Below are 22,293 nucleotides of genomic sequence, written 5' to 3' on the forward strand. Positions count from 1 at the left end.
TCCTCCCTACCAAACACATAGAGGTAAGGATTAAGTAACTCAATCCAGATTTTAATCTATCCCTTCTCTAATACTTCTTACCAAACAAAGTGTTAATGACACGGTGTTACGATAGTTGAGAATGACAAATCCTAGGGCACAATCGTCAGCTAAGATTGAGTTACACGGGCAGAAAGGGCACGGAGAGAGATCTCGTCTGCGCGCGTCTTTAAATAAACCCTCACTTTCTACTGGTGAAAAAAGCTTCACGAACTCGATTCTCTCTCTCTCTCTCTCTCTCTCTCTCTCTATATATATATATTTATGTGTATTCTCTACTTTTGCTGTATTCCCTAATGGCGAAGCCTCGCAAACCGAAGAATGAAGACGCTAGCAACAAGCCTGAAAACTCTGGGCCTGTTGTTCGTCACCAGAAGCTTTGCCTTTCCATTGACCTCGACAAGCGTCACGTCTATGGGTTCGTCTCATATCTTTTTCGTCTTCTTTCCATGTCTTCCTTTGACCTTTATTCTTCGTGCATTTCTATTGGTTTTCTTCGAAACATGCCAGATTGCGAAAATAAGGGTTTCTTGAACTTCTTGGTTTTCAAAATGGTGGTAATTGAGTTTGACTATGCTTACTTGTTAATTCTTTTCTCGGGCTTAGGTACACTGAACTGGAAATTGTGGTTCCGGAGATTGGGATTGTAGGATTACACGCAGAGAATTTAGGGATTGATAATGTTTATGTGGATGGTGAGCCTGCGGAATTCGAATATTACCCCCATAATTATCAATTTACGGAGAATGAGAGCAGGTGGTGCTACGTTACATCTCCGATCACTGCTGCGGATGCTGCTGGCTCGGCTTACATATCTGCTTTGGAAAGAGAATTGGTACCGAATTTGTTGATTAATTGCTACAAGTCATTCAAGACGGGAGGTGAACAGCAAGAGCAGCCAGTTTTGGAGAACGGGGTGCAACAAGCCTCTGGAGAAATTAAGCAGGTTAGGCTGCTATATATGCATTTTTATAAAGTTGACCCAGTGTGTAAGACATTTGTATTGTTTTCGTTTTATGGTTGATGATATGGTGGCAGGATAATGCCCTTTATATGACTTTGATCATTTAGATTTCAGCTACCAATGTCATGTGCTTGTACTCTTTTATGTGTTTGCAATTTCTTATATGGTGGTTTCCCGGCTGATAGTTTGTATCAATTGATATAAATAACAGTAACATGTTACTTCATAATATGTCTTCTTTCTACGTGGTTTCTCATGGATATTGATATTGGATGCAGAATGTGAGATTGGTCCGCGTTAATTATTGGGTAGAGAAAGCAGAGACAGGGATTCACTTTGATGGCAACGTGTTTCATACAGATAACCAGATAAGACGTGCTCGCTGCTGGTTCCCTTGTATAGACGACACATTGCAGCGCTGCTGGTAAAGTTATCTATTTCTTAGTATCCGGTTCTTGCTTTGAGTATATGCAATTTTTGAAGTATTTATTGTGGTTATCACGTTATTGGAACAGCTATGATCTAGAGTTTACTGTTGCACAAAATCTTGTGGCTGTTAGTTCGGGAAATTTGCTATACCAGGTGAGATATGTGACAACTTACATTAACGTTCTTCAACAATGAATCTTGCCCATGGAAGAGGAACTTGTTATAGTCATTTAAAATATACATACGTTATCTTTTTCAAAAATGCATTATTGTACATGATAAAAAGATTATTGGTCTGCAACTCATTGTCATATTTTTTCAACAATATGACCATTCAATTTGATCAGTTTAATTCTTTGTTGGAGTCTAGCTGGCACTAAATTTGAATGTTTCCACCTGGTTAGATTTGTGTAGGTCTTGATTGGCTGGTTAATGGAATCTCTTATGACTTTTCATCATCAACAAATGTTTGTGTAATTCTTTTGGGGTTATTCTTTTCTATTAGAAGAAATATCAAAGGGGAAGGAAAACTTAGTTCTTTGTGAATAAGAAGAGAGTCAACTGTTAGTTGTTACTTGGTACTAACGGAAAGGATGTATGATAAATGTAGCATTATATTATGATTGTAGGAAAAGAGGTACGAAGACAGTACACATTAAGAAATAAAAAAATGTTTTATATTTATATTTAATGGTAAGTTTGAGATGGAAGAAGCAGCCTTATAATATTAAAATGCTGACATAAAAAATAGATGAAATGAAAGTAATGAATGTTGAGAATGGAAAATGCAAAACTATTGTTAGAGATATTAGCAAGCTAGAGAACATTTGACGTTTTTTGTTGTTGCGTAGAATTTGTTCTAAAAAAATGCGATTGCCATAACATATTACTATACAAGGAACTAATTGTGGATATCTCAAGCTTTATAAACTCATATATTCTAAGGGCATGTTTGGTAAGATGTAAGGACAAGAGGTAGGATGGATAGGTTAGGAAGGATAGAGAGAGTAGGAATGGAAATGAGATGATATACCACTTGGGTATAATTTACTCCCAAAAGCTAGCCTAAGAGAGGAGGGTGCCCAAGTAGTTATATCCTATGAACCAATTCCGTACTTGGTTAATGTAGGATCCCAACAATATACTCTCCTTTGGAGTCGACGTCCACAACAACACACTCTGGTGGCCTACTTTGGGTCTAATTCACAGGTCGTCCCTTTCGCGACGTCAATCCTAGTTCCCACTCGAGGGTTCATGGTTATGATATCATTTGATACAACTACTTGGGTAGAATTTACTCCAAAAGCTAGCCTTAAAGAGGAGTGTGCCCAAGTAGTTGTATTTTTGTTTGCAAGACCAAGTAGCTATATACTACTAAGCAATCCCATTCTTATCAATGTGGGATCCTAACAAGAGAGTGGTACTTCTTTATGTTGTTTGAAAAGTTAGGAAGGAAAGAAGATGATTTTCTATCATTTTGTTAGGTATTTAAAGGAATATTGTAGTAGGAAGATTGTAATTAATAATTATGAATTTACTATATTACCTATTATGTAAATGTTTATATTTTTATTTTTAAATTTTTAGTTATTACACTAGTACATACTAACATATTCTTATTTCAGTTATTTTATTATGAGGTGATAATTGTGTTAGTAATATATATTTTTTTAAAAATGTCATTCTCTTTTTTTAGTTAAAGAAGGAATAAATCAAATTCCAAAATTAGTAGTATAATTTTGAACAATTTATACAAAACTAGGTATAGAATATCCTAACTAGACAAGTTTATCCTACAAGCAAAAAACAAGTTGTTTATCCATCCAAAAAATATTTCTTAATCTTTGATTAAGTGTATATATGTAAATTTGATAAGAAAACTTATTTCTCTTCCTCCAATCCCTCCATCCTTGGAAGGATTAGTATTTGTTTTGAATTTGGATGGATTTACTCCTCCACATCCTCTAATCCACTACTCTCCCTCCACACCTCTATATATAAATCTTCCCCACCAAACATATGGTAAGATATTGGTTGTAAGGAATCTTATTTAATACTTCATTGCATGTAGTCCAATGAGGATGCTGTTTTTAGTTTTAATGTTTTATCACCAATTTTGCTTTATTTTGTGCCTTTTATAAGTTTTTTGGTTCTGCATTACTGTAGTTGCTCGTGGCTTAGTCAAGCATCAACCATAAGAATTCAATGGAAAAGCAAGTACCTAGTCTTATCTGGACATTGTTATTTTATTTGATGTGGCATATTTCCCTTGAGATATCATATCTCTGGCCTCAACTAATTTACTTACATTGTGACCTAGTAAAGCCTTATTTTTAAAGCAATTCCACTATAAGTTTGAAGTTTTGTTTTTCCCTTTATGACACATACCAGGGTATGATTGCTGGTTGTGCATAATTTGCGGGGATAGCTCAGTTGGGAGAGCGTCAGAGTTGATCTGAAAGGCGCGTGTTCGATTCACGCTCACCGCACGCATCCTTTTGATCCATTTCAGTGAGAGTATTGAGTTTGATGGTTATTAACTTTTTTAGTGTTAATTTCTCAACAAAAAACAACAATTGCATTTACCTTTGGCAAAGTAGAAACAACCAATTGAATTTAAAAGGGATAATTTGTGAACCACTTCCCCCTCATAGTTTAAGTGTCTTTTTCTACCGATTGTTCCTTTCTTATAGTGTTGCTTGATGCCTTTGCATGCATAGGTATTGTTTATGCAACCTGCTTAGTAAATAATAACATTGTCCCTACTGGTGTTCATAAAATACTCAATCCAATTTAATAGGAGTGGAAAATCTAAAATCTGTACTTGTGCTGATTAGATGTTGATTGACATGTAAAAGTAACTAATCTGATCCAAGCCAATCTACACATATTTATATATTTAAAAAAAATTATAGATATAATTAATATTTGAATGTAAAAAATACTAATTTAAAATGCAATACAAATCATGAAACAAATATATTTCAAACCTTAATAGATCAAACATATATTCCATTCTTTTTTATAAAGAAAATAGAGTCTAAAACAAAATTAAATATTTCTTTATGTATACAATTTTTTCTTCTTTTAAATTGTTACTTTTTTATTTTATTTATTTTAATTTGTTGTTGTAGACATAAAACAATGATACTTTGTTTTATTTTGTTGTTTATTATGTGAAATAAAAATATTTTTGATAAATATTAAATAAGTCAAAATATTAAAAAGTAACAAATCCAAAATGACCAATCTAATTCGCACTTTTGTGATTGAATTTGAGTTATTAAGCGGATTAGATTGGATTCAAAATATGAAATCCGTACTTAGTTTAAATTGGATGCACTAAGTGTAGATTGGATTGAATTAGCTGAACACCCCTAAGTGTCCCCATCTGGATGACTCTTGGCAGTTAAGACTTGTCATGAATGTTATTGATAGAATGATTGTGGTATATTTCTTTATTATGCATGTAATTAGGGGCGATATATTCCTCCCCCTCCTCAAAATTGAAGCCGCTAACCAAAAAAAAAGTCAAAAATATTACAAAGATATGGTTGTACGGAATTTTAGATACATATATATATATATTAAATATGGACTGTGTTTTCATGTTGTTTTCTAGTTATTTGTATTTTGTTTTTATGTTGTGTTGTTGCTCTTTTTACAAGACACCGTAAAATTGTAATTAAAAAAAGAAAAAACCGTATAATTGAAAACAAAGATTCTGTTAGTAAAAGAAATTATTTGACCATATAAATGTTAAAATTTGCCAAAAATGGTACTTTGGGTAATTTTTCTTTATTTTTTCCAATGTAATAGTTATTAAGGACTCACAATGGGTATTGATTCATCTCCAGTATGATTGTCCTTGTGATGTGGCATTTCATTTACCATTTGGCACCATTTATTAAGGTTGTTCCTCCATTTATTTGGCACCTTTTGTAAATGTCTACTTTGTTCCATTTCATTATAAAGCTTGTGAATTGTGATATTTGAGGGTGCTAAATCTCTATCATGTTTGTTCTTGGTTAGTAATCTGTCCTATTCTTTCAACATGAGGCAGTTATATCTATATTCAATTGAAGAATTCTATTTCAGGTTACACTGTAGGATTAAAGAGCTCATGAATGGTGTAACTTGTTGTGGCACTTTATATATATGTTTTATATGTGTCCTTGTTACTGCTCGCTGCAGGTTTTGAGCAAGGATGATCCTCCTCGCAAAACATATGTCTATAAACTAGATGTTGCAGTTAGTGCTCAGTGGATATCTCTAGTAGTTGGACCTTTTGAAGTTTTTCCTGATCACCAATCTTGTGTAATATCACATATGTGCTTACCTGTTCATTTATCAAAGCTTCGAAGTACTGTGGAATTTTTTCATAGTGCGTTCAGGTTTGTCCTCGTTGCTTGCATGATTGGTTCAACATTCAGTAACTGCTATTGACTTTTTAATCTTATTTTCCCTTCAACAGTTGTTATAAGGACTATTTATCAGTAAACTTCCCATTTGGGTCATACAAACAAGTTTTTATAGAACCAGAGATGGCAGTGTGCTCACTAGGCTTGGGAGCCTCCATGAGCATTTTTAGCTCTCAAATATTATTCGATGAGAAGATCATTGATCAGGTTTGATTACTTTTTCAGACTCCTCTTTTGTGTTCTCAGTGGCTTTGAAGTTCTGCATTCATCTGTGATCTTGAGTATCTAAATCAATACCATACAAAATTGCTTCATCTGCATAATTATTTTTATATGTTGAAACTACTCAAACATGAATGATGCACGTACAACATGGAATTTGGTTGTGGTTGAATTATCAATGGAATATGTCTGGCTTTGCTGGGAAATCAAAACCTCAAAATTAAGATTTCTAGCACAAAGAAAAAAAAAAAAAAGATTTCTAGCTAATGATATACCTGATTGCATGGTATGGCATGATTGGTTTCAATTCTTCTTAAGTGGTTTTACTGCACCTTTGGGGTTGTGCATACACTGTAGTGAAGTATAGAAATATGAGTACAATTTTTTATTTTTTTTCACTTGAATTGAAGATTAAAAGATTGTGGGTGGTATTCTTATGGATATGCTTGGCTTTATACTTATTTTGCCTGTTTTTCATTATCAATGTCTTGTGTTAAGATTACACTCTTGTTTTGTTGATGGCCTCTTTAATCATGTATACTGCTCTCGGTGGACATAAACAGACTTGCAAGATAACACTCTAGCGAAAGATAGATGGTACCCAGCAAACATAAACTAATAAAGAGCAAAACTGATTAGCTTACACTACAGAACATCACAAAGAGAAAAGCTAAAACAATTCGACTAGCCAAGGAGGGTAAGTTTTCATGTAGTTGTTGAACAGCTGCAAATCGAACTCCCTCCAGCTCACTTCACTTCTAAGCCTGAGGTTTTGAGTATGCTTAGCTACATTATGAGTCGTGAAAATCACATTACGAGGCACTTTAACAATATCCCAACAAAGCAAAAGAGAGTAGGGTATTTATGAAATTTACAGTCTGGCTTCCTTTTGACCATTTTTTTAACTTTGATCCATAGGACTGTGTGTGGTCCAACTCTTAAGATAATGTGTGGTTGAAGTGTTGGAGCAGTGTAATGGAACGGAAAAGGAAACTGTTCCCTTCGTTGGTTTGAAGTTGGAAGGTGACAAATACTACAATAGCAGCTAGGTTTTAGGATTAGCTTTATCTTGTTCCACATTGCACTGCTCTTAAATCTAGAAGGGGGTAATTATTCATTTATTTTAAAAGCCGACAACAGTCTATTTTTATTTTTATTTTGAAAAAAAAGAGAGTATTAATTGATTATTTGGATCTTCATTTATTGAGCGGCAAAGAGATGTGGATTGGTGATGTGATGGGATTAATTTATTAGTCATCTCTACGTGGCTTTTTCCTCTAGTGTAATAACTTGGCACGACAGACAGAGAGTAGCAGTGACTTTTGTTTCAACATTTTCCCGAGCTTTCCACTCTGAAACTCTGATAAGTGACAAGATTGAAAGATCGAAACTGGAGAAAGGGTTAATCTAAAATTGGTAAATAAAATTTGAGAAGGGCAGATATGAGAAAATTAAGTAATTAACTATTGAATGGTATGGGAATTCATCCTGGCATGCATGAACTTCTTACATGCAAATCTTCACCAGACAAAGACTGGGCCCTTTTATTCCATCCTGTTACTTTCCACCAACCAAACACTACCTAGGTCTCTTTGAAAGTGACTGGGCGTTCAGCATGAACTGTATATTTATGGGCTTATGACAGCCGAAAAGCTACTTCCTATGACCAACACAGTTTGTTGGTATCTTTTGCACCAATCCTTACATGAATTCCCATGATTTTCTGATTTCACGAATCCTTTTATAGTTTCAAATAATGACAATTTTGGTATAATTAACAAGTTAAATTTTCTGTTCCTTATGCGATATTGTTATTACTGTGCGTGCTCTTGCTGCCTTTAGTTATTTTGACATATGAATTGTTCTGTGACAGACAATAGACACTAGGATTAAACTTGCCTGTGCCCTTGCTCAACAGTGGTTTGGTGTTTATATCACTCCCGAGACACCAAATGATGGTATGCTGGTTTGAACATGGTTGTTACTACTTATGGGTGCTCAAGATGTACTGATTTTTATATGGTTTGATAATTTGTACTTATGATTAGAGTATTATTATATTCAGAATGGCTTCTCGACGGTCTTGCTGGTTTTATGGCGGATTTTTTTATCAAAAGGTGTTTAGGAAATAATGAGGCACGCTACAGGAGATACAAGGTTTGCTTCCACATTTGGATTTCTAAATTTGATAAACCTTAGAATAAAAGATATATATTTGTGATGTGGGGCTAATTATGCTGGTAGTTTTCTTTTCTACCATTGAGGATATGTTTGCCTTTTTGTTGCCTAGAAGATATTTCAGTCTGAATGGTTTTATAGGCAAAACAAAGGAAAAAAAGAACAAATTTCTTTGCAGTGTCTTTGTAACAGCTTAGTGCCCTGCCATTTTAAGTGTTCCAGTAATCTTTCCACACTTAAAACCTCTCTTCATAGTCTCTTAGTTTGTGTTTGATGTTAGAATTCAAGAAAGAAAGAAAAATGCATCATGTCATCTCTTATATTGTCAAATTCAGAAGAAAAGTATTTGTGCAGGCAAATTGTGCCGTATGCAAAGCAGATGATAACGGTGCTACATCTTTGAGCTCCTCTGCTTCTTCTAAGGATTTGTATGGCACTCAATCCATTGGTCTATACAAAAAAATAAGATCATGGAAATCTGTGAGTTAGTTGAAATTTTGTTTCTTTTGTTTGGAATAACATCATTTTTGTTTCATTTATTTGTTATTATTTCTTATTTGCTAATTGTCCTCTTCTTTGCAATTTTGTATTTGAAGGTGGCAATCCTTCAAATGTTGGAAAAGCAAATGGGACCTGAGTCCTTCCGAAAAGTACAGATTCTTGCAGATTTTTTTATCTCAAGTTTTTTTTCCTTGTGTGTGTGTCTATTATTTTATTGATTATGCTACAAACTTTTATTACAAGAATTATACATGTAAATATATCCTTCATTCCGCGAAGCTTTTGTGTGATTTCATGTGGGATTATGTTATAATTAAACTACATTTTTGGATTGAGAAATTGTTTTAGACAAGGAGAATACTTTGTTGCAACGGTTTTTGTTTTATATTTTTAAAGTCTAATACTATTGTAAAATTTTAATTGCAGGTTTTATTTATGCTGTATTTAGCTAAGATCTTATCAATTCTTTTCTTTGATCATTATTATATTTTTAGTAGAAAAAAAAAAGCAATAGCCCAGCCCATAATCAGACAGCCAGCTCATTGGATTATTAAATTATAATTTGCTTATTTAAGTGTGCAAGGACGTTTTGAACACATGCTATGAATTAATTTTGTTGATAAGAAGATTGCCTTATCTTCTTCCATTTCAATTATTATTTTTGTTACAGATTCTGCAGACTATAGTTTCTCGGGCGCAGGATAAGACTCGTTCAATGAGGTCTCTCAGTACAAAGGAGGTAAGGATATTTTCTGGTGGGATCATTTTGAAATACTCTTGTCACTCTGGATATTGCTTTTCGTCTTTACTTAGAGAAAGATGATAGGAATTTGCTGCACAACTAGCTAGAACTGAAAGATACTAGAAAATAGAGTAAACGGAGAAGAGAAAGTAGCTAGAAAATAATAGGCAAATCTGTTATTGGATAATAGGTGAAGAAAATGTTAAAGAGAACAATAGAACCTGAGTTATTCGAGAGACCTCCGCCCTCCCAAGGGCCAAAGCTCAATCCCATACAATTTCCATGATCCCTCCCATTCAATCCCATCTCCTATACACTACCTACACAGCCCCACCACTCATTACAATTACTCATTTACCCTCTTTATTTATGAAAGTTCACAATACCATACTGGTAAGGCCTAACAAAAGGCTCACTATATTGATGGCACTTGCGGTGTTTAACTCTTTCTTTTCATTTTCTTTTAAGTTTCTTTTTCAGCTCTTTTATTTATTTGGGCAAGTTTTTTCTCTTCTTTTGCTGTAGGTGACGGATAATATGTTGTTATGTCTACTTTTATTTTTGAACTTGGAAGTACTCATACTATAAGCTGTTGTATGCAGTTTCGGCATTTCGCTAACAAGGTTGGAAATCTTGAACGTCCATTTCTTAAGGAATTTTTTCCTCGTTGGGTGGAATCATGTGGCTCACCACTGCTAAGGTATAAAATATTAGAGCTTCATGTAGCTTTCTTTTCAACCATGTTTACTTATGTCAATTGTTATTCCGTTTTTCTTTGTTAAGGATGGGGTTCTCCTATAACAAGCGAAAGAACATGATTGAATTAGCCGTATTACGTGGATGTACTGCTGTTCCAGATTCAAGTGCATCTGTTGTTAATGGTAGGCCTGAATCTGAAAACCGAGATAGTGAGGTTGGATGGCCTGGGATGATGAGTATTAGGGCTCACGAACTTGATGGGACATTTGACCACCCAGTTCTGCCAATGGCTGGAGAAACATGGCAGTTAGTGGAAATACAGTGCCATTCAAAGCTTGCCACTAGACGCTTTCAGAAACCTAAAAAGGGTACAAAACTTGATGGATCTGATGACAATGGAGATGGTACTCTTCCTCTAGATATGCGCTCCAGGTAGGTTCATTTCTTTAAGCTCTGTTAAAGTTTATTTGGATAGGAGGATCTAATTATTATTTTCTTGTGTCTTTGCATGCGTGTGTCAAACTTTTCTTTTCACAGTATGGACTCGCCCTTGTTATGGATGCGAGCAGATCCAGAAATGGAGTACCTTGCTGAAATTCATTTTAATCAACCTATACAGATGTGGGTAAGAATGGCAGTTATTATTCCATTAGTCTTCTGAACAATTATCATTGACGGGGCACTGCATGCCCTCAAGTGATTGGGTATATGTGTGTGGGAGGGGGGGACTAAATCCCCATTGTATCTGAAAATAATGAAGGGGAAATTTATTATTTTTGGTGTCCCTTAGTGTGTAAATTGGTGTCATGTTTATGGATAACTTGCTAGAATTATTTTCAGCATGGTTGAAATAGATTTGCAGATTGTATGTAGTGTATAATTTAAATATATAATCGTACATAAAGTCTCACAATATGTTCATGTCCACATGTGTCATTGTCAGGGTGACATTGTCTTATTTCTATTGTCTTTTCTTACAACATAGGCTATAAATTATAAAACCATTATTTTCAAAGGTGTGTGAGGTACATGCCTGTTATACCAGCAATGTGTCTAATATCCTAGGCACAAAAACTAATAACCAAAAACTGATCCGGACTTAGTCTAATATGAATGTTAGTTATCGTAGTCATTAAGCTCTATTAATTGTAGTGGCTGATCCGGACTTAGTCTAATACGAATTTTATTTCTATTGTATTTTCTTACAACATAGGCTAAAAATTATGAAACCATTATTTTCAAAGGTGTGTGAGGTACATGCCTGTTATACCAGCAATGTGTCTAACATATCCTAGGCACAAAAACTAATAACGAAAAACTGATCCGGACTTAGTCTAATACGATTGTTAGTTATCGTAGTCATTAAGCTCTATTAATTCTAGTGGCTGTACTTTTATGTTAGTCATTTTTGTCAGCCTGACTATTCATTGTAAATAGAACCTAGCCTAGATGGAAATGTTCATCAATTTTTTTTTGTAAAAGTTGAGTTATTCTCTTGTTGAGATAGTCAAGTGTCTCGAAAACTTGGAAACACTTTGTAATTTTTGCTCTCTTAATCAGTAAAAGATCCATTCAGATTTTCATAATACTTGAGTGTATCAAATTGGTACATGAGCACTGAGTTTCCTATATGGCCGACTGCATGAAAATGGTCACAAGGCAGGATATGGTGGAGGAAATGGTAGAGGGAAAAGCTCATCTTAACTTTTGAAAAGCGCATAAAACCTTGAAAAGTTCTTGTTGTAGATATTGTTTAATGGGTTCTTGAGTTTTGAGTTTTGTGATTTACAGCATAGCTCTCATTGAATGTAGGATCTGCTTTACTATCTCTCATTTTGTTTCTCTTGTTGAGATTTAAGTAGTAGTGTCAGTTGAGGGAACCAAATGGTTATTCTTGTGATCTATAAAGAATACCAGTTCATGAAGTTGTCTGCCCACTCCGTTTCTACATTGCAACCTGTCACCCAAGCCTAGCAATTCAAAGTCTTGACCACTTTCATTATGACCCATAAGTTGTCTTTGAATTTGAATAAGTCATGTAAGAAAACATTTAATTATAAAATGCGTAATATGTAAACCTTGGGATTAAACATTTATTGGTTTACATGTTTTAATTTAATAACTTTATAAGTAATCCTTTTGATTTAAACATTTAACTATTTGATAGCATGTTTTAATAATGCTATGCTAGAAAATTGTTTGTGTCTGCTTATTTGTTTCACAAGTGTTGATAACAACTTCCATGCCATTTTTTTCCTCTGGTTAGAACCACGTTGCCTTTAGTTTGAGCTTGCCTTTGTTCATGCCAGTCACACTTACACCTTGCTATTTGCCATGAGTTTTTTTATTACTTTATTACTTAAATTAAATTATTTGATTGTTCCACAGATTAATCAGTTAGAGAAGGACAGAGATGTTATTGCTCAGGCGCAAGCAATAGCAATGCTAGAGACATCACCACAGCTATCATTTAACATTGTTACTGCTCTCAATAATTTTCTCACTGACTCGAAGGTTTTGCCACTAGCAGAGTTGAATTTTTATATGAAGAATGTGTTTGGAGTCTGGTAATTTTAGATTTCATTTTTTTTTCTTTTATTTTTTTTATTTTTTTGAAGGCCTTTTGGAGAGTTCGAATTGAGGCAGCATTTGCATTAGCTAATACAGCATCTGAGGTACTATTTATATTATTACTTGCCATAAACTTTCCACTTCATTTAGATAAAAAAAAAAATATTTCCACTTCATTGTGAAATTTCTCCTTCAAAGATATGTGAGTATTCTGAAAGTTGATTTCTGTATCAAATCTTGGTAAAATTACGTGTAAGAGGTAGTAAAAACTTCAAACTAGATTGGAATCACTGTTAGTCTTCATTCTGTACTTTCTATTTAGATGATAACCTTTCAATGCTTGTTCCTTCTGGAGTTTTACTTTTTTATTTTTGTTTTTTGGTTCCTTCTGGAGAATGACATCATATAGAAGTGTTGATGGTTTTTTTTTTTTTTTTTCATTATTTTTTTTGTTTCATAACTCACGGCCCTTAAAAATATATTTTGGCCACAGAAGCTGCTTCTAGTGCTAATAAGTTGTAGAACCTTTAATTTTTTAAGAAAGCTTGATGCCTGAGCCAGTTGATGTGGTGTTGTATTATATAATAAATGGGGAACATAATAAAAGAATTTCTCCCCTGTTAACTTACTGGGAGATATGCCTCCTTTTATAAATTTCAAGTGCTAGTTGTTGGACTTGTACTGTTTCTTTAGTGCTCTGATATAACTTGAAAATTATATGGCGGTTTTGTTTCAGGAAACTGATTGGGCAGGTTTACTTCACTTGGTGAAATTCTACAAGGGTCGGCGGTTTGATGCAGATATTGGACTTCCCAAGTGAGATGCTTTAACAGAAACATTTTGACATTTTATATGCTTACAAAATTTATACATGTTACAACCCCATTTTTGTAATTATTTTGTGATTCTTTATATTGTTGCAGGCCAAATGACTTCCATGACTTTGCTGAATACTTTGTTCTTGAGGTAATGCAATGAGGTAGGATATGTAATACGTTATCAATGCTGTAATCGGTTTGGTTCATAATTTTTCATTTATAAGTTCAAAGAAGTGGTTTGTTATTAGCTTGTCCATAATTTGAAGAATTTGTTGTACATCTTATAGATGTATTAATATCCCTGTCTTATTTGATGGGTCTGAAGTTTCTCTCTATATTCTTCTGCAGCTTTCTGGGACTCTGAAATTGATTTCTCTAATTTCGTTTTACTCATGAAAATTTAATATTTCTTAATATCTAATTAGATTTTTGGAGTACTTTAATATATCATCATAAGGATTGAAGTTGTCTCACTCTAGCCAAATATCAAATTAGCCTTTCTATCTTGTAGGCCATTCCACATGCAGTAGCTATGGTTAGAACAGCAGATAGGAAAAGCCCAAGAGAGGCAGTTGAATTTGTTTTACAGCTGTTGAAGGTAATTATTATTCTAACGTTATAAGCAGCAAGAGCAGGAAGACTGCTTCTCCTTCATCATGAGAGTGTATATAAATCTTTTTTTAACTCTACCATTAAAATTTTTTACTTGAGATCTGTGATACATAAAAAAAATGGGGGATAGACTTTATTTTCTCCTTGTTTGTGCATTCTTAGCCTTATAAAAAGTCTGATTTCATGTTTCCTGTTGCCTTGCCTGCATACCAAACAGTATAATGACAATAATGGAAATCCTTACTCTGATGTTTATTGGCTCGCTGCATTGATTCAGTCAGTTGGCGAACTTGAATTTGGACAACAGGTTTGATATAATTTCTATTTTGACTCTTGCTTCATCCATTCAATTTTTTGAGCACTAAACCAGTTTATTCTTCCCGATTTGTGGTAGTGGTTTCCTAGAATGTTGGCCTGTGAGTTTTTCAATTCCAGTTTTCCTCTGAATTTTCCACTCTTGTTCTTCCAAGTAAAGAATAAAAGATGCTTTTCTGTTGCTGCTATTGTTGTAAAAAAATAAAAATAAAATCGTTACCTCACCATTATACCCTGAGCTTGATTTGTTACAAATTTTATGTACGGCAGAGTATTCTTCTTCTATCGTCCCTTCTCAAGCGCATTGACCAGCTTCTGCAATTTGACAGGTGCGTGACTTGCTTCATATGGATGACCAGTTATTATTTTAGATAATTGTAAATCTAACTTTTATCGTGTATTTGGAAATGCCATATATTACCAGGCTGATGCCAAGTTATAACGGGATATTGACAGTTAGCTGCATTAGGACTTTAACTCAGATTGCGCTGAAGCTTTCTGGTTTCGTCCCTCTCGTGAGTTTTTCTTAACCTACTGTAGACTGCATTTCAATTATTTGGGGTATTAATTATATGGTGTTTTTGGGCAGGACCGCATTGTTGATCTCTTGAAACCGTATAGGGATTTAAAGGCAATCTGGCCAGTTCGCATTGAAGCTAGTAGGGCTTTACTTGATCTAGAGTTTCACTGTGGAGGCATTGATGCAGCTTTGTCTTTGTTCATCAAATATATAGAGGAAGAGCCGTCTTTGAGAGGTTGGCATCACTAACATTAGTGAAATAGTCACGATTCTATAGGATCTACCTAGTCTTATACGAATATTTTCTTTTTTCCGTTTTTGTTCTTTAATTTCTATGCGGCATGCACACTTAATATGCATTCACAATTTCAGGGCAGGAGAAATTGGGCGTGCATGCTATGAGATTGTGTCAGATAAGAGTTGGATCTAATTCTAATGATGACATAAGAAGCCATACTCTTGTGAATATGCTCCATCTACTTGAGGGACGGATTTCATTCAACAATATCTTTCTTCGTCACCACCTGTTCTGTATCTTACAAATCCTTGGGGGAAGGTGCTATCCTTTTCCTTTTCTACCCTTATTGATATGGATAATTTCTCCTGCATTGTCGCAGTGTAGCATTCTTATGTTGAGAAGTAATAACCTTTCTCTGTGTGTGTGTATTTACCAAGTATATATAATTTAAATCTTAACCTGTGCCCATTTTTACTTGATAATTATTAGGCCACCGACACTTTATGGGGTTCCAAGGGATCATAGGCCATTTCATATGGGTGATGTAGAAGCCTGGCACGAGCAGAAAAACATGTTCAGCTCTTTTCTTCCAGAAATCAAACTACCATCTGAACCTCAGAACCTTCCACACAACACTTTTGTCTTGTCAGAAGCTTCTGATGCAATGTTTTCTGTCCCAGAAGCTTCTAAGAATGGTTTGGCTGTTCTACAAGATCCTGGCGATGGCTTAGCTGTTTCAGAAGCTCACAAGGATGTTTCATCTGTTTCAGAAGCTTTCAAGGAAGATTTTTCTGGTCGGGATGCTTTCAAGGATGGTGTTCTCTATGTTTCAGAAGCCTTCAAAGAGGATTTTTCTGTACAGGAGTCTTCCAAGGATGGTTTGTCTGTTGTGGAAGCTCCCAATGATGGTTTGTCCGTTGTGGAAGCTCCCAAGGATGGTTTGTCCGTTGTGGAAGCTCCCAAGGATGGTTTGTCCGTTGTGGAAGCTCCCAAGGATGGTTTGTTTGTCGTGGAAGCTCCGAAGGATGATTTTTCTGTCGTGGAAGCTTCAAGGGATTTGGTGGCTGTTCCTGAAACCTCCAATGATGGTTTGGCTGCTCCAGAATCTTCCAAAGGTGGCTTGTCTGCTCCAGAGCCTTTGAAAGATGGATTGGCTGCTCCAGAGCCTTTGAAAGATGGATTGGCTGCTCCAGAGCCTTTGAAAGATGGATCTGCGGCTCCAGAACCTTCCAGGGATGTTTCTGAAGCTTCCAAGGATGGTTTGGCAATTCCCGAGCTTTCTAAGGAAGCTGATACAATTTCTACGAGTCATGGACGGAAGAGGCCAGTTGTTAAAATCAGAATGAAAAGATCTACTGCTACAAGTAGAGCAACAGAGTTTGATAATCTTAATCTTGAAAGATCCCAGGGCGGACATTACGAAATTGATCGCGGGGCCAGCAGTTCAATGTCTGTTGATGCGCCCCACAGAACTTTTGCAGAAGCTGTGAGTATTAGTACTCAAAATCTTGAAGAAGTCAACTCATGCTATGATCGTGGGTCCAGGATGACTGCTAGTATAGGCAGTGCGAAACTTGTGAGTGATGCTGATGATGTGGGCAAGGAACTCCAATGCACAGCTGATTCAAGCAAGGTTTCCGGGCTAGGTCAACCAGATGACCCATCATCATCTAGCTTCATCCAGGACAATAATGTAGATGCCGGTGCACAAAAGTTTGCAAGTCTTCAAGCTCTGTCAGATTCAAGGCATGGTCATGGAAAAGAAAAGGAGAAAAAGAAGAAGAAAGACAAAGACAAGAAACGGAAGCGGGAAGACCATAAAGGGCACAAGGACGATCCTGAGTATTTGGAAAAGAAGCGGCTGAAAAAGGAGAAGAAGAAGAAGGAAAAGGAGATGGCCAAGTCCTCTTCTTTGCACGACCAGGCCAAGGTATCCTCTGTAGTAGAACAGATAAATAAGAAAGAGGAACTTAAGATCAAATCATCAACTGTTGAAGCAAAACCAATTGTATCTAGTGGATCCAAATTAGTTATCCCAGCAGCAGTAAGGGTTGAGAATAAGCCTGACGCCTCAACACAAGGCACTACTTCTGTTGCTCCCAAAATTCGAATAAAAATAAAAAGCAGAACGATCAACAAATCATAGCTTATGTATGTTTCCCTGTAATATCAAAAAGTGGCTGGATTCTGAATTTCCCTAGATGTTTTTGATTCATCTCCGGCAACGTTTAAGTACATAGTACTAGTAAAGCAAGTTTAGTAGCTGACCCTGGAATGTATTTTTGTAAACTGTATTGGTTACGACAATCTGAGTATTTGAGATTCATACGGCCTTGTTCTATGATCTTTGACTTGTATGAATGTATTTTCAGTTTGAAATTTAATTCACTAAATACAGTATTTACCTTATTACTAAAACTTTATTATAGGGTGACAACAGATTTTCTGATTTTGATATAGGTGTATGATATAAAAATTTGAGAAACATTTCCATCTTTTTGCACAATTCAAGTATGTTTGATAATTTTTTAAGACATGCTGCAGACATGTGGTTGACGAAGTTTTCCATGGTAATAAAGTGAACTGTTATCTTATTAATAGCATAGAACTTTTATTTATTTATTTATTTTTTTTCATGTTACTAAATCCAATGATGTAATAATCTTCTCTATTCCAAATGAAAAGAGATTACCTACGGTTAAAGGTTAGCTATTTAAGATGGCTAAATTGATCCTTGGAAGGTTTTAATGACAGTGAATACCAGATTTCACTGTCATTTGTCATTTTATCAGGTAAGTGTACTATTGTATCTTGTCACATGATGTGATCCTAAATGGTTCAAAAATTTGAACCCGAACAAGAATAATGAGTCCTGAAACTAATTTTAGAAGTTTTTGGCTCCTAAATTTTCTTAATTATTGTTTCACTTGCACTTAACTCTTTAAGTTCAAATTTTTGTAGTAAAATCTTTCAACTACTGATCTATCATCAAATTTAAGGTGTTATCCAGTTTATAGCCACTATGGACTGTTTACGTGTACTCTTGTACATGTGATGCGTTTATATTGGTACACTTAATATTTTTATTTTAAAATTTATTTTAAATTAAATAAAATTATAAAAATAAAAAATATTATAAATATTTTTTATAATTTTGAAATTAAAATATTAGGCGTATTAATATAAACGTGCCATGTGTTCAAGAGTGTACACATAAGCAGTCTATGTTGGCAGTTAACTGTGAAAAATAAATGACACTTGAAATTTGCTAGCAGTTCAGTAGTTTAGAGGATTTTACTGCTAAAATTTGAGCTTGAAGGGTTAAGTGCAAGTGGAATAATAGTTGAGAGGGTTTAATCGCAATTTTTTTGAGAATAAGGATGCCTTAGATCGTTCCAAAATCAGATTCTATAAAACAAGGACCATCACCCACTATCTATTAATAAATAAAAAACAAAGGTATAAGAAAGATATAAAATATTGCACTCAAAAAATAAAAGAAGGATTGAGAGTGATAAGTCAAGGATTTGAACGCCACAAGAAAGATCTTGATAAGCTGTAATAAGTTCTTTAAAGAACCAAAGAGAAAACATTCTCTAAATGTATTAGGATTTGATTTGTTTGTGATTCAAAAATTGTGTTTTTTAAAAATGTTTTTTGGAAACAAAAATTTATTGTGAGTGAAAAATTGTTTCTAAATATGTGATTGGTTGTAGTGTGATTTAATGTTTTTGAGTTTTAAAAAATTGAATATGTGATTGGTTGAGAATCTCAAAATAAAAAAGTAAGAAAATAATTGGAAAGTTTTTGGATTCCATGATTTGAAAACATAAAAAATATCAAAATGATATTTTCATTTTTTAGCCTAAAACTCAAAATAATATTCAAATTTTATTTTTGAAAACACTCAACCAATTAAGAATTTTTAGGTAGACTCCCACCATTTTAATTTTCAAAAACATAAAATAGTTTTCAATTTCCAATCTGATTTGAAAACTTGTATCTTTCCCAATTTATACTTTGAACAACCCTCCAAATATAAGAAAAAACTATATTTAAAGTATTAAATTGATACATACATTACTAAGGATCTAAACCCTTCAATTCTATACTATTAGACTTCTAAAAAGTAGCTAAATGACTATATACAAAAAAATCTAAATGAAACCAATCAAAATATAACTAAATGACATTTATAAAAGGGAATTTTGTGGCATAAATACTCTTTTTATTTGTTTTGTTGCTAATAAGTACCTAATTTCTGAAAATAGCGGTAAAAATCATCAAATTATATTTTTCCGTTACTCCCGTTAGTACCCACTTAACAGCCTCTTTAATAGCTCAAAAAGAATGCCACATGTTGATTCATAATTGGTCTAATTCATACTTTTTATTAAATAAATTTAAAATAAAAACTAATTAAATAAAATTTTAAATAATATATATTAATTATTCTTCTTCTCAGAACGACTCATGACTCCATGAACCAACCCCATGAAATATTTCATGTATTTGAAGTAAAACGAATCTTGGCAGCCATATCTATGCCACTCAGCTACACACACCCATAAATTTTTGGTTTTCTTTTATAAAAATTCATTAACTTTTCAATTTTCACAAAGAAGATTAATAAATCATCTTATAAATTTAATGCCCAACTAATGTTTATACAATACCCAGTAACAAATCTCCATTTACAACCCAAGTCGTCAACTCCACTAAGCTTCTATCTTCGTTGAAGGGTAATCTTACCAGCTTTTGATCTCTGCGACGATAAAGATTGGTTGCTAAGCGAGATTTCACGGCGAGGAGGATGGGCGCGGAGTTGGACAAGCCTAGGTTAGGAGGTGCAGAGATCGGGAGCGAGTTTAGGCAGATCGAAAATCAGAGGTGCAAATGGAGCAAGAACAGAGAACTCCAGTTCATCAAAAAAAAAAAAAACCAAGCGGAGAAGTCCATTGCAGGGAAAGAAGAAAAAGAAGAAAATGATTTTTAATTTATTAGTTTTTTATTTTAAATTTATTTAAATAATTTTAATTAAAATTATGAATTAAACCAATTATGAATCAACAAGTGGTATTCTTTTTGAGCCATTAAAGGAGCCGTTAAGTGAGTACTAACGGCACTAATGGAAATACATAATTTGAGTATTTTTGCCTTTATTTTTAAAATTTGAGTACTTATTAGCAACAAAACAAAGAAAGTGAGTATTTATGCCGCAAATTTCCCTTTATAAAAACATAAAATATATGCCTATAACTCCTCCAAACTGAAATGCCATGTTTTGGGAAGTGACCAACCATTTTAAATTGGCTCAATAACATGGACTAGACATTGATCTCCATTTTGGGTAATTTTTGACTTTATCTTCCTATAATAAGTCAATATTTCTTGGATTAGCTCATTAAATGTTTCTTTGAACCATCTATATCTTGTTCTCGTAATTGGCCCAATTAAAACCTGTAATGACTCTTTTAGTATTGCTCTTTTATTCTCATCATTCCCTTCCTCTTGAAAATAATTTGTCCTCAGATCTTCATCTATATCAAAAAAGAGACAAATCAGAAACGTTAAAACTTGCACTCACATTATACTTACCTTGAAGGGCTAATTTATAAGCATTGTCATTGATCTTTTCCAACACTTGAAATGACCAATCACCCCTTCAAAGAAGTTTAGATTGTCTTTGAACAAGAAATCATTCCTTCCTCATATGCACCCAATCGTCAAGTTCAAATAAAACTTTATTTCGCCATTTGCTGGCTTGGGCTGCATATTGTTCAATCCTTTTCTCAATGTTTCATAAAACTTTCTCATGAATATGTATAACAAAACCAGCTTTCCCTTTTCCATCTAAGTTAACACGCTCAGTCAAAGACAACGGAATTAAATCCAAAGGAGTTAATGAATTAAAACCATATACAATTTCAAAAGGTGAAAACTTAGTTGCATAATGCACACTCCTATGATATGCAAACTTTACATGTGGCAAGTAATCTTCTCATATTTTCATTGTTAGGGTTTATGCCCTATATCAAGCATTCAATGGATAATATACTATACAATATATGAAATACAATTATAAGACAAATAAATATGTTAATTATAAAAGTATAATTAATAAATATTTGAAAATTCTATACGCACATATAAAGATGGTATGATTTTGTAAGGTAGTACAAGAGAATTAAGATCATACAATATGAATAAAATAAGTCAATAGAGTATTAAAGTATGAAATCTTTAATATGAAATTACCAAGTACGGTTTGCTATGCACCATACTCTAGTGCGTGTGATTTTGATTCAAATCACATATATGGATAGACATGTGGTAAATGTAATGTGTATAATTTGATTATACATGGGTGGACCGATATATAAGAACATATTTCATCAATAAACCATTTATCATGAAAGAGCTATTCATATCACAATGATGATCATTAGTAGATCAATCTCAATCTTGAATATACATGTAATGCTCTATCCCACAGGGACGTCACATGTGTGATTTTATAAACTAGTTTAATACTAATAGATTAATTAATTATTAAAAACCGTGATGATGTTAAAAACTTGACTAAAATAAAATACTAAAAATAAACATCATATCGACATTAAAAACGTGTTCCGGAGATCCCTGTTATAAAAAGTTTACAAAAGACTATATACGACAATAATTCAAAATACAAAATTAAAATACACAGCAGATACAGCGCAAAACAACTCATGGCAACTCGGCACACAGGCCAGTGGGGTCAATATGTACATTGTTGGAGAAGATTGTCATCTCATGGCTGCTCTAACTTTTCCTTGCCCTTACCTACACCACAGAGCACTCGCGAGTCACATAGACTCATCAAGAAAAGTAATAAGGAAGAATACATTAAATAATTAATTATACATTTTATTATTATAAAATGATTAAACAATAACATTCAATAGTAGATAATATAACCAGCCATAGAAATAGACATGCTCATATATTGCATTGCCTAATAAGGCAAGCCTGTGTCATAATT

General features: G+C 33.9%; 1 protein-coding gene across 2 annotated transcripts; it reads left to right on the plus strand.

Annotated features, from left to right (window-relative positions):
• The first annotated feature begins 103 nt into the window (after positions 1–103).
• Positions 104–17,687, plus strand: LOC115709819 (transcription initiation factor TFIID subunit 2). 2 transcript variants are annotated; one of them, XM_061112282.1, is made up of 25 exons: positions 104–457; positions 646–985; positions 1,282–1,427; positions 1,519–1,585; positions 5,627–5,826; positions 5,907–6,060; positions 7,949–8,033; positions 8,141–8,232; positions 8,608–8,733; positions 8,850–8,903; positions 9,425–9,493; positions 10,099–10,196; positions 10,280–10,627; positions 10,733–10,820; positions 12,584–12,709; positions 12,814–12,870; positions 13,503–13,582; positions 13,690–13,732; positions 14,096–14,182; positions 14,414–14,503; positions 14,782–14,840; positions 14,936–15,026; positions 15,101–15,266; positions 15,404–15,670; positions 15,759–17,687. In XM_061112282.1, exons 1-25 carry the CDS (start codon positions 336–338, stop codon positions 15,815–15,817), a joined length of 3,114 nt encoding a protein of 1,037 aa, XP_060968265.1. In that variant the 5' UTR covers positions 104–335; the 3' UTR covers positions 15,818–17,687. The 2 variants fall into 2 exon arrangements, with proteins under 2 accessions (XP_060968265.1, XP_030493910.2); XM_030638050.2 differs by having other exon boundaries at positions 15,404–15,587.
• The last annotated feature ends 4,606 nt before the right edge of the window (positions 17,688–22,293 follow it).

This window comes from Cannabis sativa, chromosome 3 (genome assembly GCF_029168945.1).
Source record: "Cannabis sativa cultivar Pink pepper isolate KNU-18-1 chromosome 3, ASM2916894v1, whole genome shotgun sequence".
In the NCBI taxonomy this organism is placed as follows: Eukaryota; Viridiplantae; Streptophyta; class Magnoliopsida; order Rosales; family Cannabaceae; genus Cannabis; species Cannabis sativa.

Coding starts and splice junctions, on each gene's coding strand:
- LOC115709819 (XM_030638050.2), top strand. CDS start 336: ATGGCGAAGCCTCGCAAACCGAAGAATGAAGACGCTAGCAACAAGCCT. Junction 8,904..9,424: donor GACCTGAGTCCTTCCGAAAA/GTACAGATTCTT, acceptor TTTTTGTTACAG/ATTCTGCAGACTATAGTTTC. Junction 15,588..15,758: donor TTACAAATCCTTGGGGGAAG/GTGCTATCCTTT, acceptor GATAATTATTAG/GCCACCGACACTTTATGGGG.